This window comes from Heloderma suspectum, chromosome 4 (genome assembly GCF_057233095.1).
Source record: "Heloderma suspectum isolate Gila_16-S chromosome 4, 16-S_ref, whole genome shotgun sequence".
In the NCBI taxonomy this organism is placed as follows: Eukaryota; Metazoa; Chordata; class Lepidosauria; order Squamata; family Helodermatidae; genus Heloderma; species Heloderma suspectum.
This window is the reverse complement of record NC_139461.1, coordinates 24,586,861-24,603,485: the sequence shown is the minus strand read 5'-3', so window position 1 is coordinate 24,603,485 and position 16,625 is coordinate 24,586,861. Positions and strand designations below refer to the sequence as shown.

General features: G+C 45.0%; 1 protein-coding gene across 4 annotated transcripts; it reads left to right on the top strand.

Moving 5' to 3' along the window:
• The first annotated feature begins 617 nt into the window (after positions 1-617).
• Positions 618-16,328, top strand: NTAQ1 (N-terminal glutamine amidase 1). 4 transcript variants are annotated; one of them, XR_014789994.1, is made up of 7 exons: positions 618-891; positions 4,058-4,157; positions 5,174-5,224; positions 8,165-8,313; positions 10,256-10,380; positions 11,040-11,254; positions 11,833-12,162. XR_014789994.1 is itself a non-coding variant. In XM_084848835.1 (6 exons), the coding sequence occupies exons 1-6, from the start codon at positions 788-790 to the stop codon at positions 11,937-11,939; spliced, it is 636 nt and encodes a 211-aa protein (XP_084704961.1). In that variant the 5' UTR covers positions 618-787; the 3' UTR covers positions 11,940-16,328. The 4 variants fall into 4 exon arrangements, 1 of the variants encoding a protein (XP_084704961.1); XR_014789996.1 differs by having other exon boundaries at positions 10,945-11,254; XR_014789995.1 differs by having other exon boundaries at positions 11,040-11,357; positions 11,833-12,160.
• Positions 16,329-16,625: the final 297 nt, after the last annotated feature.

Genomic DNA, 16,625 nt, shown 5'->3' with positions numbered 1-16,625 from the left:
GCCAACAAAGGTCCGTATAATCAAAGCTATGGTTTTCCCAGTAGCAACGTATGGCTGTGAGAGCTGGACTATAAGGAAGGCTGAGCGCGGAGGAATTGATGCCCTCGAACTGTGGTGCTGGAGAAGACTCTTACGAGTCCCCTGGACTGCAAGGAGGTCAGATCAGTCCATCCTAAAGGAAATCAACCCTGAGTGCTCATTGGAAGGACAGATACTGAAGCTGAAGCTCAAATATTTTGGCCACCTAATGCGAAGAGAAAACTCTCTGGAAAAGACCCTGATGCTGGGAAAGACTGAAGGCAAAAGGAGAAGGGGACGGCAGAGGATGAGATGGCTAGACAGCATCACCGATGCAATGAATATGAACTTGAGCACGCTCCGGGAGAGAGCGCAGGACAGGAAGGCCTGGCGTGGTATGGTCCATGGGGTCACGAAGAGTCGGACACGACTGAACAACAAGCTTCTGGAGGGCACCAGGTTGGGGAAGACTGAGCTTTTGCACAAACCTCCCGCTCCCCTTGCGGCTCCGGCTGAAGCACAGCGCCCTTCTGGTCTACTGGGGACTTGCAACGCTGCAATGCAGCCGCGTTTCCCGGGGAAGGAGTTCCTTGTAACTCACCCCATGATGTGTTCGTAGTGCACGCACACACCAAACAATGCTTCATGAATCTCTCTAAGCCTTTTGCAGCTGCAAGAGCCGGAGCTGCCGCCGCCTCTTCCTCCTCGCCCTTTCTTCAGGAAATGAGACCCCTAAACCTTTCCCATTACCAGCGGAGTGAGGGCCCCGATGGAGCAGCCGGCGGCTGGGCTAGTAGCAGCAGCGGCAGCACCGGTTCCCTATCGGCCAGCCGTCCCAGCTCGGCCCGCCTGCGTCTACACCAGCTGCTACTGGTAAGAAACCGTCGCAGCACTTATGGGGTGAGGGGGGATTGGTGCCCCATATAATAAGGCGTCCTGGCAACCCCGTTAATTCCAGAGCATGGCAGCCCTAGAGAGGATCATAATACGGGCGACCTGTTCCAGAACAAAAAAAGCTCCAGAAGCCCTAAAAGCAACGTCCTAAGTAATTATCTGAGAATCGCTTCCTCATCTGACACCCCTTAATACCAGTTAACAGCGCGATCCTATGCCTCTTTATTTAGAAGTAAGTCACAGAATCATAGAATAGTAGGGTTGGAAGGGGCCTACAAGGCCATCGTTGAGTTGAGTCCTGTCCTCAAGTCCTGTTGAGTTCAGTGGGAGCTTGCCCTAGGTAACTGTGCATATCGGATTGTAGTCTTTGATTTGCCAAGATTCAGACCATGAGAGACTTTGAGCAAACCCATAGTGCTCAGTCAACGGTGGCGCGCATGCTCTGCATCCAAAGGGGCTCTGATTCAGGCCCTGGCCATTAAAAGGATTTCAGATCACAGGGCTGGGAAAGGCCTCTGGCATGGATAATCTCTGCCACTCAAGAGTGGACAGTACTGAGCTAGGTGGATAGGTGCCCTGACTCTCTGTATCAAAGTCATTGGTGTAGCCACATGCATACCCCAAAGAATAGTACATAGCGTAGGGAAGGATCCAATGGTGTGCTAGTGCTATTGGTGTTGCACTAGCGGAAGCCAATATCTGTGCAGCATCAACAGCTCTTCCTGGGAAACTCACCGTGCTAGAAAGCACCACTGATGTTGTACAAGCATTGGTTTCTGCTGGTGTAACATCAATAGTACTAGCAGTAGCACACCATTGGATCCTTCCCATAATACCCAATTTATTAGGATCAGCTGACAACCATAGCACGGTGAACTGCCAAAGGGCAGTGTTGTAGTTAACATGTTAGACCTTTGCTGAGTTTGCACGAGAAAGGGAAAGAGGAGGATACAGTATGTCCAAAACTAGCCTAAGACTACCATCTCAAGATTTTCCAGGGGTGCCTGTCAGATGGGGCGTTCCTAGCAGCGCTACCAGTGAGAAAACATTGTGCAGCTGTTCCACCTTTTCTTTCTTATCAGATGTTCTGCCCTGGGAAAACATGGGAGGGTTACAAGCTGAAGATGTTGACATCTGAAAACACCCCCCCAGCCCCTAAAATTCTGTGAATGAGGTTGGGTGATGGTATCTGAAAGCACCCAAAGGCTTTCCTTTCCCAACAGTAGGGAGAAACATTTCATCTGAAAGTCAACAAGCAACTTCTGGCAGTTTTCATCTCTACCAGAAGCAGGGCTTTTGTAAAGTGAATGGCTCTTAATTGCTCATTCAAGGCCAAGCCACCACAAAATAATTTGCATTTCAACAGGGATAGCTCACAACAATATACTGTTGCTGGGAAAATCCACTGAAGCTCTGAGGGAACAGGGGAGTGGGGGGCGATAGATGAGGTAATCATCCCTGCTAATTAAGAAGTCCTAGCACTTTGACTTTTCTGTGTACTGGCAGCCCTAGACCACCATATATAATATGAATAGGTCAGGGGAAGGTGCAATTTAACCTGTGCTGTAGTGTGAAAAGCCACTTATCTGTATAGGTGCTCCACACAACTGGCATGATTAAAATGTGTACCTCATGTACTGGTTGTGTTTATCTGCTGGCACACTGTGATCAGCGCTATTGTGCAAATGCTACAGATGTATTACGCCAGTGCATGGGTTTAAGCACCTTTTAAACATGGCAGCAACTGCATGGAGGACCTCTGTGGGCAAATGTGTTTTTTTTTGCACAGCAGCACCATGTTTAAATTGGACTAAAGGTGTTAAAATGAGTGGGATTTAATTAGGGCTGTACTGCAAGCCTTTAAGGCTGCACTCCAAAGCATGCTTACTAGGAAAGAAGTCCCACAACTGGATGTATTTCCAAGTAAACAGGATTGGGCTGATGTAGGAGTTTCTGTCTGCTGCAGCTTCTTCTATCACTGCACACCAGGAGAGGGGAAGCCCACACATTCAAAGTCCTCCTTTTCGTGCAACTCAAAAGCCCTACTCAGGTGTGATTCAATGTGGGTAGACACCACACGAGCAAGAACGGGGCTGTGCCGAGTAGCCCTGCTCCCCAACATCATGTCACAGCGAAGGTCCTCCCATAGGTGTCCTTGCATACAGCATTCCAATAGTGTAGGGTTCTGAATTGCACGGAAGCCTAGGCATGTACAGCTGGATGTGCGAAAGCCTCCCCTCTACAGGTGTTTGTGCTGTATGCATGGACACCCGTGAGAGTAGCTTCATTATGACATGACTGCGGGTGTGGGGGGCTATTCAGCATGGCCCTGTTCCTGCTCATGTGGTGATCTACCTGCATTTAATCACGCCTGAATAGGGTATTAAATGTAAGGACTGGGCAACTCTAATTCCAGCACATCACAACTAAATAATCCATGATGGATGGTCAGAACTTATTCAAGAGTATAACTTCCCTATTATATCATCACGTCTCTTAGTCAAATTAGATCCCTGCTGAGGGTGGCTTTGGACATTACAACAGAGCCAGTGTAGTGGCTAGAGTGTTGGACTGGGAGTTGGGAGATCCGGGTTCTAGTCCCCACTTGGCCATGGAAACTCACTGGGTGACTTTGGGCCAGTCACAGACTCTTAGCCCAACCTACCTCACAGGGTTGTTGTGAGGATAAAATGGAGAGGAGGAGGATTATGTATGCCACCTTGGGTTCCTTAAGGAGGAAAAAGGTGGGATATAAATGTTAAAAATAAATAAAGAAATAATTCAGAGGTATTTATCGACTTCTCTCTCTTCTCAGCCCAGCCCCTGCATGTTTTAATGCCTTAAATGGAGCGTGATAATTTTCTCAATGGAGAGCCTGTCTTAGAAACAGTGAATTTTCATCAGGGTAGTTGATACCAAAGGGGTATGTGGTGGGCATGAATCTTGGCAGAATTAGACCTTGGCTCCAGATTCAATTGCACATATATGCAAGAACAACTTTTAAAAAGAGAGTGGATGAGCTAAAATATTTTCTAAATCTTTACAAATGAACATCAGTGAATATATTCAGGATCAATTTAAATTCTATTACTGGGAGAGAATGCGAAACTGAAATAGTGTGGGTTGTTTTTTTGTTTCTTTACAGTGAAGAAAATGTATGGAAGCTTTGTGAATACATCCAAAACCAGAATCAATTCCATTTAGAAGAATTTTATGCTGTTTTCATTTCCAATGATAGAAGGATGGTGAGTTGTGAGACGGAATTGAACCTGAAACACAAGATGCTGTTCACAATGTCAGGATCAAAATCTGGATCCTGGTATGTATGTGGCTTAAAAGGATTTACCATTGGTGTCGCTTAGCGTCCTCTTGCTATTTCCTGTGCATCAAGATTAGGGTGGTGGTGGTTTTAATTGTTCCTGCTCTGCTGTCTTCAGCCTGCATGCAGGAATTAACAATGCAATCCTATTCGCATCTACTTGGATATACATCAAATTAGGGCTTACTCTCAGGTAAGTGAGTCTACATTTGCAGCCTTCACTGGTGAAACTTCTCCTATCCTTTTATCTCCATGCCAGGAAAAGCTTCATGGGTTAAATTTCTGTGTAACAGGCTGCTGTTGAAGAAGCAGGGCCACTGAAAAAAACCAAAACCGTGGTAACATCACAGGTGTCAACCTAGACCAGCCTTCCCCAACATGGTGCCCTCCAGATGTGTTGGACTACAACTTCCAGTATCCCCAAAATGGCTGCCATCTTAAGCCCAATTTAAACGTGGTGCTGCTCTGCAAAGCATAGCTGGCTGGGGCATGCTGGGAGATGTAGGCCTTTTTTCTGTCTAAATATGCATAGCATTGCGCCCTAAATCACTTCCCAACAGAGGTGCTCCATGCAGTTGCTGTCATGTTTAAAAGCTGTTTAACTAATGCACTAGCTTAATGCATGTGTAACATTAGCACACCAGCCTTCTGTATGCCTTGGGAACCCCAGCATTGCAGTATTATATTGGGAATAAGGGGTTAATTATACAACAAGAGTAGTTCACATAGTAAATACTGTGGTCTGGATCCAAAGGGCCACATGAGACTATGTGTGTGTTAGAGTTTTTCAGGCACTCATATGAGGCTCTTCAGGTCCCAGTCTGTATTCCAGTGGAAACTCTTAGTTTTGTCAGATGATTATGTGGGGGAAGCTAGCTTATTGTAGTCCAGACATTGATTTATCTAATTTAAATGTAGTCACTCATTCCTTGTAACCCACAGGTACCACTTTGGAAGCAACAGGCAGGATGTGGAGGTCAACCTGTGATTTGGGTGAGGAAATCCACATCTTTCCCTCTATGTTTAGTATTACCCCTACTGCTGTTACTATAACTTTTTTTAATGTGGATTGTGAAGGAGTGCTGGAACTAATTCCAACCATACTGCAAAGTGGGACCGGCGAAACCTGGCCTCAAGTCCCCCAAAACACCCTTCTAGGCCAGGAGGCACTGAAATTAGCACTGAAGTTACTCAGAAGGAACCAGACTAACCTTAAGTTGGGTAAATGTTTATTAAGGTAAGTGGGGGAAAGGGAAAGGGAAGGATGGCTGGAGGGAGTAAATTGTACAGAAGGGTACAAAGCAGGAATATTTTAAAAAGAAACCTGAATACACAGAGAGCATTTTAACCACACACCCAAACAAAATAACAAAAACTGGCTAACCTATCCTTATACCTACCAAAGTAAGGGCCTCCTGGGATAGGGTCCAACCATCAAGCTAGGTCCAAGAACTGCCATGATAAAGGGAGACAAACATGGCTCAGCTTCAGCTCCTTTTAAGGCCCAGCCCTCACAACCCAAGGCAGATTTCCTTCAGCCAATCACCAACTCAGCCCCTGGGTGTACCACCCTCACCCCCAAAGAGGTAGGACCTTCCCACCCAGCCCAGCTGTTACCGCTTTTGTATTAACGAGGAGTGAGCCTGGCCTTGAGCGGCAGAGTGGAGGAGCTTCCCTGATAACAGCTTCCACAGGGTGGTTGCATCAGATGTAAAAGCAGGGCCCAACTTCATGGTGGAAAAGCAGGCCACTATTCATGAAATACATGTTGCTTATTTTTAAATGCACCCTTTGACTGGGTTTGTACAAAACGCTGCCCTACACTCAGTGGTTAAGTGTGGGTTCTTGTTGAACCATGGGTTGTTTGTTGAACCGTGGGTTAGCTTGTTGGCTGAACCCAGGACATTTTCTGCAAGGTGGCTTGTTAACCATGCAGTGTGGCTTGTTAACCACTCTGAACAACCCAACAACAAACCATGGGTGCTCGTGGTAGCTTGTTCGAGAAAAATAAGCCACACTGTATGGTTAACAAGCCACCTGTCCTGGATTCGGACATCATGCTAACCCACGGTTCAACAACAACCACTGAGTGTGGGTTAGTGTGTTGTGTGAACAGCCCCCCCTTCCCCAACCCAGTGCCCTCCAGATGTTTTGGCCTTCAATTCCCATCAGCCCCAGGCAGCATGGCCATTGGCCAGGAATGCTGGGAATTGAAGGCTAAAACATCTGGAGGGCACCAGGTTGGGGAAGGCTGGCCTGAAGAGCTCAGCTGAAATATACAAAAGTGATCAGTGCAAAGAATGGCCCTGTCTAACAGCCGTCCCCAACCTGGTGGCCTCCAGATTTGTTGGACTGCAATTCCCATCATTCCCTGTCAGCATGACCAGTAATAACTCGGCATGCGTTTGAACTGTACAAATAATTTAATATATGTTTCGTCAGTAATCATTACAAAAGCCCTATGAGATAGGCCAGTATTATTATTCCTATCCTGCAGGCTTGGAGGAGGCAGTGGCTGAGGCTAAAACCTGGAACATATGAAGTACAAATTCATGAAAGTGTCCTTGATCAGGTGCAGAGTCCGTTACTGAGTAACTACAGAGAGTCCCCACCAGGACTGCAATATTTAATCAATTCCTTGGTTAGATTAATCAGTTAAACACACTTTTGATTGTCTGAAAAGATGCCCTGATTAATCAGGCAGCAGATCCATTTTAAAATACTATTTCTAATAACTGGATAGCAAGCACCATCTTAAAAGAGGTACTCTCACATGGGCGACAACAGTCACTTTTGGACCATTATATCTTGGCTTTGAAAGCTGAGATAAGGGTGCACTTTTTGGGCGCGCATGCAGGTCCTTTGCTCCTCCCTTTGCACAAACCAGCAAAAAAAATCAGAAGTGTTGAACTGGGAAACTATATTTAGCAGCTTTGAAACAAACTAGGATATGAAATCATGGTATGACATTGGCTTAATATCCTGGCTTGTTCTGAGGCTGTTAGCCATAGTTTCCTGGTTTGAATGAAATAGAAAACTAGCATTAATTGAAGAGTTCTTGGCTTGTTTGTGTGATGGGGCTGCATGCGCACCCAGAAGTCTCATCCATATCTGAGCTTATTTTATTTTATTTTGTTTGTTTGTTTATTTCTATACCACCCAATAGCCAAAGCTCTCTGGGCAGTTCACAAAAATTAAAACCAAAAAGCACACAGTAAAACAATATAAAAGCATTACAACCACAATATAACAATACAACCAGAATAAAACCTAGCAGCAATGCAGAGATTTAAAATACAGATTTAAAACAGCAAAGAGATTTAGCCAAGAGATGATTGTCTGAATGTAGCCAATGCCTTTTCTAAGATGGGGTGTGTGTGTGTGTGTGTGTGTGTGTGTGTTGTAGCAGGCATCATCTAAAAACAAAGGGAGTCGTGTTTTTTTGCTTCAAAGTTGAACTTGAGCACGCTCCGGGAGAGAGCGCAGGACAGGAAGGCCTGGCGTGCTATGGTCCATGGGGTCACGAAGAGTCGGACACGACTGAACAACAAAAAAATCAAAATTTAATCAATGAATTGAGTCAAACATATATGATTAATATACATATCTTTAACTGGGTGACCACCCTAACTCCTGCACGCCAGAAAAAAGTAGGAATGGGTGGTGTTTCCAGACAAATCGGTCCCCCGACACCACATTTGCACAATATTAAGCAGTACTTCATTTGTGGCCAAGGTAAGATTTGAAGAAGGAACTTTCCCGCTCACAATCATAGCTACTAAAAAAAGTCTAAAGTAAATTTTTAAATGATATTTTATATGACCTATTTTGAATTGTGTTTTATACATAGAGTTGGACACTTTTCCAGCTTATCTTCGCTAATCATCACAGATACATACAGTTAAGAAGTTTATCCTATCTTTTTACTTACAGGATTACCATGTGATTTTGCTTCATGTGTCAAGTGGAGATCAGAACTTCATTTATGACCTCGACACTGTGCTCCCTTTCCCCTGCCCCTTTGACACCTATATTGAAGAGGCGTTCAAATCAGACAGCATTATTAATCCTGGATTTCGAAGGTGAGGATTTGCAGCACAGACGCTGCTTGTACAGCTTAAATAATGACCCAGATTTGGGCCTGACAAAACTGGCATCACACGTAATGGGCTGAGTTGACATCTGCTGACTTTGGACTCGTTGTGTGACTGGCCCGGAGCCCAAATTTTACCTTGCAGCTGCAAAGCTTCATCTATAGCATAGCTGAATCCCTATACTGTGTCTGGCACAAAAGTCATGAATCCTCCAGAGGCACTCAGCTAAACAGATTTCAAGATGCATCCAGGGCTGCTATCACCACCCCTATTTTTTGAAAATATAACATTTAGCAATTACTCAGTTCTGTTTCCAGGACTAAGTGGAATATGCAGTTCTCTTGTAAGGCAAAGAGCAGAAAAGAAACATTGTAGACTTCATAATAGCAAAACTGGAGATTAATTTTAGATGGTACACAAAGTAAACAGAAGCCAAATTGGGTAGTATTATCTAGTAGTTGGATGGCATGCCCATCCCATCTTTGGTTAGCACAAGATCATTTTCCTCAACTTGGAAGATCCCTTTCCTGGACAGCTAAATTCAATATTCTCCAAAGCACCCCCACTTAGTGCTTGAAACAGATCCAAGTAACTGCTAGGTTTTATATTTTTGAAAAATAAGGCGATGGGTTGGGATAGCCATTATTACTTCTTTACCCAGTAGCCCTTGTTGCAACCTAAACTCTGTTAAGCATCTAGCAGAGACTAATTTAATTAAGTGTGCACAGCCCCTCCTACAGTCTGTTTTAAGATTATTCAAACTACAGTTTTGGGGGCTGGTGTAACACATCATACTCTTTCTCTCATCTCACACTTGTTTTGTTTAATATCTAGTCTGGAGCAGAGTTCTGGGGAACTCAAAAGCTTTGTCATTACTTGGTGACATTTTGATTGGTCCCAATAACTGTATTGCTTTACTGTGGCTTTTGGATTTTTTATCATGTTATTAACACGACTACCTGTGGTTTTAATTGTTAGTGATCTTAATGGTACAGCAATTTTTGCAACCAAAACAATCTCCATGTATTTGTTTAATTCTTAAAATATTACATTATGCCTTGTGTGCCAAAGCATTAGAAAACTCACACCCATTAAAAACGTAAAATCAGTGGGTGTGATCGGATCATCATGTCTTGGCTAAATAAGTCAAGATATGAACAAGCCTTTTCTCAACACATACAGCACCTTTCCAGCACCTGTGATTAAGACAGGAAGCCTCTAATTAACCATAGTTTCCCATTTTATTGCAACCGGGAAACTATGGTTACAAGCTTTGGAAGAAGCCAGGATAGTAAACCAACTTCAAACCATGGTTTAACGTCCTGACTTGTTCCGAAGCTGTCAAGCATAGTTCTCTGATTCAGAGGAAATGAAATTATTGTTAACCAAAGATTTCTTCATTTTGTTTGCTCGCATCACGAAGTGGGAGGGAAATGCTTGTGTGTGCAGGCCAAAGGCTCAGTTGATGTAATGTTAATCTTTAAGGTTCCACAAAAACTCTTGCTTGTTTTTGCTTCCATGTCCAAATACCAAATTTCAGTGCAATCCTATGGATGTCTACTGAGAAGTAAGTCCAGCTGTATTCAACAGGGCTTACTCTCCATTGACTGCAGTCCTGTACCCACTTATGTGGGAGTAGGCCCCACTGAGCTCAATGGGATATACTTCTGAGTAGACATGTATAGCATTGCACTGTTTCAAACTTGTCTTAAACTGGCCTATGACAATGTCACTTGTAAGATGTGCATGTTTAGAGTGGATTTTTAACCATTCACAATAAATTACATTTGAGGAGTTCGATACTTAACAACAATTTAATATTTGGTTCAGCTGTAGTTGAAAATACTAGGAGCAGGATCAGCTCACTGCTACCTGATGTTTCTGCCACGGACTATACAACTCCCATCACTTAAGTGTTTGGCTTATTTAGAAAAGTCAGATTGGTTCGAGCTGATGTGTATCTGAAGACATTTGCTTCTAACCGATCCCACATGAAAGACGCCAGCGGGAACTGGCAGAAGCCCCCTCCCATGTACCCGTGCATTGAAACTGCAGGTAAGCTGTTGTCTTTAGCATCTCATCTGCGTTAGGATCCTATTTCTCCTTCCGTTCAACATACTTTGCACAAGGATGGGGAACCAGCAGCCTTCCAGATTATGCTGGACTCCAACCCCCATCAGCATGGCGAATTGTCAGGGTTGATGGGAGTTGTAGTCCCAACAACATCTGGAGGGCCACATGCTCCCCACCCCTGACATAGCGGGTTCAGAGAGCTGACATCGTATTTGCTGGACAGCATGCGAAAAGCTCTATTGCAGCTTTGTCCAACCTGACACCTCCTCTGTGGATGATGGGGTCTGTAGTCCAGCATCTGGTGGGCTCCAGGTTGGGGAAGACTGCTCTGTTGAGAAGCAACATGCTCTGAGAATTTCATAGAATCATAGAATAGTAGGGTTGGAAGGGGCCTACAAGGCCATCGAGTCCAACCCCCTGCTCAATGCAGGAATCCAAGTCAGAGCATCCCCGACAGATGGCTGTCCAGCCTCGTCTTGAACGCCTCCGGCGTGGGAGAGCCCACCACCTCCCTAGGTAATTGGTTCCATTGTCGTATTGCTCTAGCAGTCAGGAAGTTTTTCCTGATTTTCAGCCGGAATCTGGCTTCCTCTAACTTGAGCCCATTATTCCATGTCCTGCACTCTGGGATGATCGAGAAGAGATCCTGGTGGTCTTCTCGGTGACAACCTTTCAAGTACTTGAAGAGAATTTGGAACCTAATGGAGTAGATCCAAGATCCGGGGGGCTTGTCTTGCTGGTACCCATCAGCCCTTCTCAGCAAAGAACATCCACACATGGAATTTCCTGCTAAATCAGAAAATGCTGGCAGAGCTTGGATACAAACGGGCCTGTGCTCTGTGATGTGCATCCAGATGTAAGGCAACCCCCACCTGCATTGTAGAGTATGGATTGGGGCTGTGTTTTCCAATCAGTCTTGCAATGTGGATGCAATGGCGCATTTCCACCCACCGTTTCCAGTTAAGTGTGTGCAACACAATAGTGACATGCTACTATTTTTGGGTTAGGCACCCTCAAATGAGGGGAGAGTGGCGGCAGCCCTCCTGACCTAATTTCTCTCTTAACTTTTCCCTTCTTTTCAACAGCCCAACTCTTTCGTCTCCATTTCCTTCCTTGCCCTTGGAAAGAGTATAGCTGGTTTAGGTCTGTCCTGGGCCAGTCTCTTATATACACACCATGGTCATCCCTGGCCGTTGGCCATGCTGACTGGGGCTGATGGGAATTGTAGTCCAAACATGACTGGAGGGCACCAGGTTGCCTAACCCTGCATGGAGCAAAGTTGGCCAGGACATCTGGACACAGCTCCCCAGAAAACAGAGCAAACAGCTCTTTGCAGAAAATTGGACTGCCCAGAGGTTTCCAGGTTACTTAGGAGCCTTTCGTCAGATCATCCAAGAAATCTAATGCTTTTCTCTTGCTTTCCATTTTTTTAAGACTTCAAGATGAACCTGGACGACTTCATCAGTATGAATCCAGACGTTGGATGGGGATCTGTGCTTTCACTCCCTGAATTTGCACAGGGATTTGGCAATCAGAACTAATTTCAGCTTACAGTGAAGGACAGTGAAGTAATTAAAGCTGAGACATTAGTTTGATGATGCCCACCATTCTATTTATGGATTAATGTGTTTAAAGTTGGAGTAATATTACTAGAGTTCTGGGAAAATAAAAAGAATGTACTGAGTGGAATATACATGTGTGTATACATATATACATACATATGAAATATGCTGCAAGGAGTAAAAACATCATCATGAATATCAGACCAGTAGCTGCTCTGTGAATTCTTTTACACTTCAGAAGCCAAGTCTGCAAGAGCTGTCTGCGGAACAGCTTTTGTGAACCCCAACTGAAAAGTGATAGCTGATCAGGTTTCATAAGGTTAATTTATTACGTTTTGAACCTGCCTTTCTTCCAAGGAACATAGACAGGTATACATGGTTCTCCCCTTTTATCCTCACAACCCCCCTGCGAGGTAGACCATGCTGAGAAATTGCAGCCAAAGGTCAGCTTTCCTGGGTGGGTAGGGATCTGAATAAGGTCTCCCTGCTCCTAGTCCAACATTCTAACCACCACTGTACATCGGCTGTAGTAAGATTTTCCTATTGTAAGAGCAAGTGTGTAATAAAGTGAGCACAGTTCCTTTGAAGGACCGTAGGACAAGCCCAGGGTCAGTTGGGAGTTTGGCATGGTTGTTTAGTTCTTTATTACATTTCTGTGCTGCCCACTAGCAAAAGCTCTCTGGGAAGTTCGCGGAAATTAAAGCCTTAAAATACAACATGATCATAGAAAAACTTAAAGAGAGCAATCCTATAGTCCCTGGGCTTGGACAACCCCTTCTGAGGTTGGGGACAGATCTGGCCCCCACTCCTTCACAGACAGCATGGAGAGAACCACACCCGCTGCCTCTCTGAGGTCAGAAAATCAACACTGGAGAGGGGGGAAAGGGGGCATTGTGGTGGGCAGGGAGGGGAGGAGACCAGAGAGGCCAGGATACAATTTATCCTGTGAAATGCCCTCATTAGACAGGCTGAAAAGCCCATCAAGTGAAAATACAGGCGATCAGAGGACGGTGGGGGCAAAGGTCGCTTTTGCCGCTCCTCCTGCCCCACCGGCTTCAGCCCAGCAGGGCCTAGAAATCTTGGAAGCCTCCAAGTTCAGGGGCTTTTGAGAAACGAGGGCGCAGTCGGTAGGATTGTGCCCTAAAAAGTTTAAAACAGAATAAAACCAGAGTAAAAACTAGCAGCAGGGCGTAATCCTATGCATGTTTTGACAGAAAAAAGTCCTACAAGTGGCTGGGGAGTGCTGGGAGTTGTAGGAGCTTTTCCTGTCTAAACATTGCACCTGAACACATTCGAAAGCAATCTGGATCACATGGAGTGTCTCCAAGGATACAGACAGTCGCCGTCCACAAGGATGACGGGGAGGGGCAGGGGTAGCGCATTCCCTCTCTTCACATGCGCATCCTGTTTCGGTACGGGGCTGGAGATTATGTGGCTCTCCAGATGTTGCTGGATCACGACTCTCGCCTTGTCTATGTTGCCTAGGGCTAATGGGAGTTGAAGTCCAATGACAACTGGATGGCCACACGTTCCCCATCCCTGGTCTAGCAGCTATGGGTCGTATCCAGTGTTAGTCCTACATGGAGTAGACCCATGGAAATTAATGAGACTTGTTAGTCATGACTAACTCGTCTCATTCATTTCAGTGGGTCTACTCTACATAGGACTAACATTGGATACAACCCTACGTCTTTTCATTTTTACTCTAGAGTAGGTGCAGGGGCCTGTTCTAGACTTAAACGTACCCCCCCCCCAATGCTAGGGTCCTGTTCCAGATTGGGTAGGGTGACCATGTGTCCTCTTTTACAGTAAACAGTCCTCTGTTTAAAAGGCTTCCCTGTCCAATTCTGGTTTAAAGAAAAAGAACCATGGGAACTGCTGGCCATCACCTGTTAGCACCAGACTGGCCAGACAGGCACACCAGTCTCCTGGTCACAGTCTTCCATGCTATGCAATCTCGCTGTAATTGCACACATTCCAAGGCACACTCGCTCTCCTTATGTGTGTTCTCCATTGGAATTTGTATTAAAACCTCAATGGTCAAGCCATCTCCTTCTCCAGTTCTGAGTTGCCCCTTTTCTGAAAAGCCTTTCCTATTCTTGCTCTGTCCTGGCTTTTCCCCACAGAAGCTCATTTGTGGGCCTTGCATTGAGCATTTAGCTGGAGTCCCACTAAAGTGGCATCCCTCTAGGAGTCAGCAATGACTCGGTGCTTGCACAGGAGGAACCTTTCCTTTCCTTTCCCACTAACCTAGATCAGCCTTCCCCAATCTGGTGTCCTCCATACATGTTTTGACAGCTCTTATCAGCCCCAGCCAGGATGGTCAAGCTCTCTGGGGATGATGGGAGTTATAGTCCTACACATAGATCACTGTGCAAAGTAGCTACCGTAGATAATTGTGGAACGTGGCTGTTTTTCGTGGTTTGCCTGTGGCTTGGGAGATTCAGGACAGATAAAAGGAAATACGTCTTCACGTGGTGTATAGTTAAACAATGGAATTTGAACCACAAGACATAGCAGTGGCCACCAATTTGGATGGCTTTAAAAGGGGGTTAGACAAATTCCTGGAGGAGAGGGCTATCAGTGGCAACTAGTCCTGATTATATGCTACCTCCAGTTTCAGAGGCAGTGAGCCTTTGTACACCAGTTGCTGGGGAATATGGGTGAGAGGGTGCTGTTGCATTCATGTCCTATGGGCATGATGGGTTTCCTATGGGCAGCTGGTTGGCCACTGTGTGAACAGAATACTGGATGAGTATTCCTTGGTCTGATGCAGCAGGGCTGTGATGTTCTCATGACTTCTCCTAGTTGTGGCTAATACAATGTCTTGCCAGTAGGTGTCACTGTTTGCAGTTTGTCTCTGGTATTATTTAGGAGGAGAACAAAACACTTTTAATATGAAATTGTCAGTTCCTCGTGTCTGTTCTCTCCTCCGCCCCAATCACTCTCCAGTGGCTAGTTTTACTAGCCATGGCATTTGATAAACCCATAATGGCTATGCACTTAAAAGTCATGCATCATTCTATACATAAGACTAAATGAATGAAATACACTCATGCCACAAAGAAAATCATATGCAAATTAAAGAAAAAGTTAATTTCCAGCTATAGAAATGATTATCATAGAATCACAGGGCCAGAGGGGTCCTTGGAGGTCGTCCAACCCCCTGCTTGATGCAGGAAATCCAAAACTAGAACAACCTCAACAGGTGGGCTTGAAGGCTTCCAGCAAGGGAGAGCCCACTACCCCTTTAGGTAATTGGCCCCACTGCCAAACTGCTCTTGCCATCAAGATGTTTTTCCTACTGTCCAACCAAAATCTATCCTCCTGCAACATAAGCCCATTAGATTTAGTCCTGCCCTCTGTGGCAGTGGAGAACAAGTATTTGACCCATTCAGTGTGACAGACCTTCAAGGCAGAGGAGGCTGGAAGTTCTGATGTCAGTGGGCTGTGAATCTGCTCCGGGTTTCAGTCAGAACCAGTCAGAACTCTAAAGGAGCTATCCAAGGTGTGCAGTTAGAGTTCTGACTGAAACCCAGAGCGGATTCACCGCCCCACTGACATTGGAGCGACCAGCCTCCCCTGCTTCAGGGATTCAAAGAGTGCTGTCAGGTCCCCGCACAGAGTCATCTCTTCTCCAGGCTTAACATACTCAGTTCCTTCAACCTCTTCTTATAGTAGTTTTCCATACCGCTGACTGTCTTTGTTGCCCTCTTCTGAACTCTTTCCAGTTTGTCTATATCCTTCTTAAAGTGTGGCACCCAGAATGGACACAGTACTCCAGATGAAGTCAGACAAGTGCAGAATGGAATGTTTATCTCCTGTGACTTGGAAACTACAGTACTATTAATGCAGCCTAAATTTGCCTTTTTTGCAGCCGCATCACACTGCTGGCTCATGTTCAGCTAATGATTGACTAACATCTTGAGATCGTTTTATTACTGATAATACCACCAATCAACCACCATCTTTCACTTTTTTTATTGGAATCTACATGACGTAGGCCCTAGGGATACATTGCCTAAGGCTTCTTTGGGCCATAGGAAAATACCATTTAATATGTTTGGATGCTTCAGTTAACAGAACATGATAAAAATAGAACTTTTCTACTGGGACTAAAGTAAGGGAATTAACTTATGGGCATAATAGAAAACAGAAGAGTGTGCGTGTGTGTGTGTGCGTGTGTGTGCGAGAGAGAGAGAGAGAGAGATCTTTGCATTGTAGAAAGTCATACTTTGTCCACAACAACGTACTTACTGCAGAGCAACGCTATACACTTTAGTAAGCCTTCTCTTTAGTCAAAAAGTTGTGCATAGTATTTCTTTGGCTTTCTTTTTGTATTTTCTGCAACTTCCAAATAAAACTCAGAAATAAACTCTGCTGTTTCTCAAGCGACACTCAGCCATAGTTGTGCATACTCAGCCACAAGAGAAAGCTGATGTCTCCACTCCTGCCATGCAGGATATTTCCTGTTCTTCCCGATACCCCCCCCCCCATTCACAAATGTCTAGACACCTCTCTAAACTAGTATTAACTCCGAATTCCATCATTGGGTTAAAAATAGAGGGTTTATAAATATGAGGCTTGTGGCGGAAGAAAGATTGTAGGTTCTGATTCTGATTCAGCCCACAAGGGAAAGAAACATTTAATTTGCAAGAAGAGACT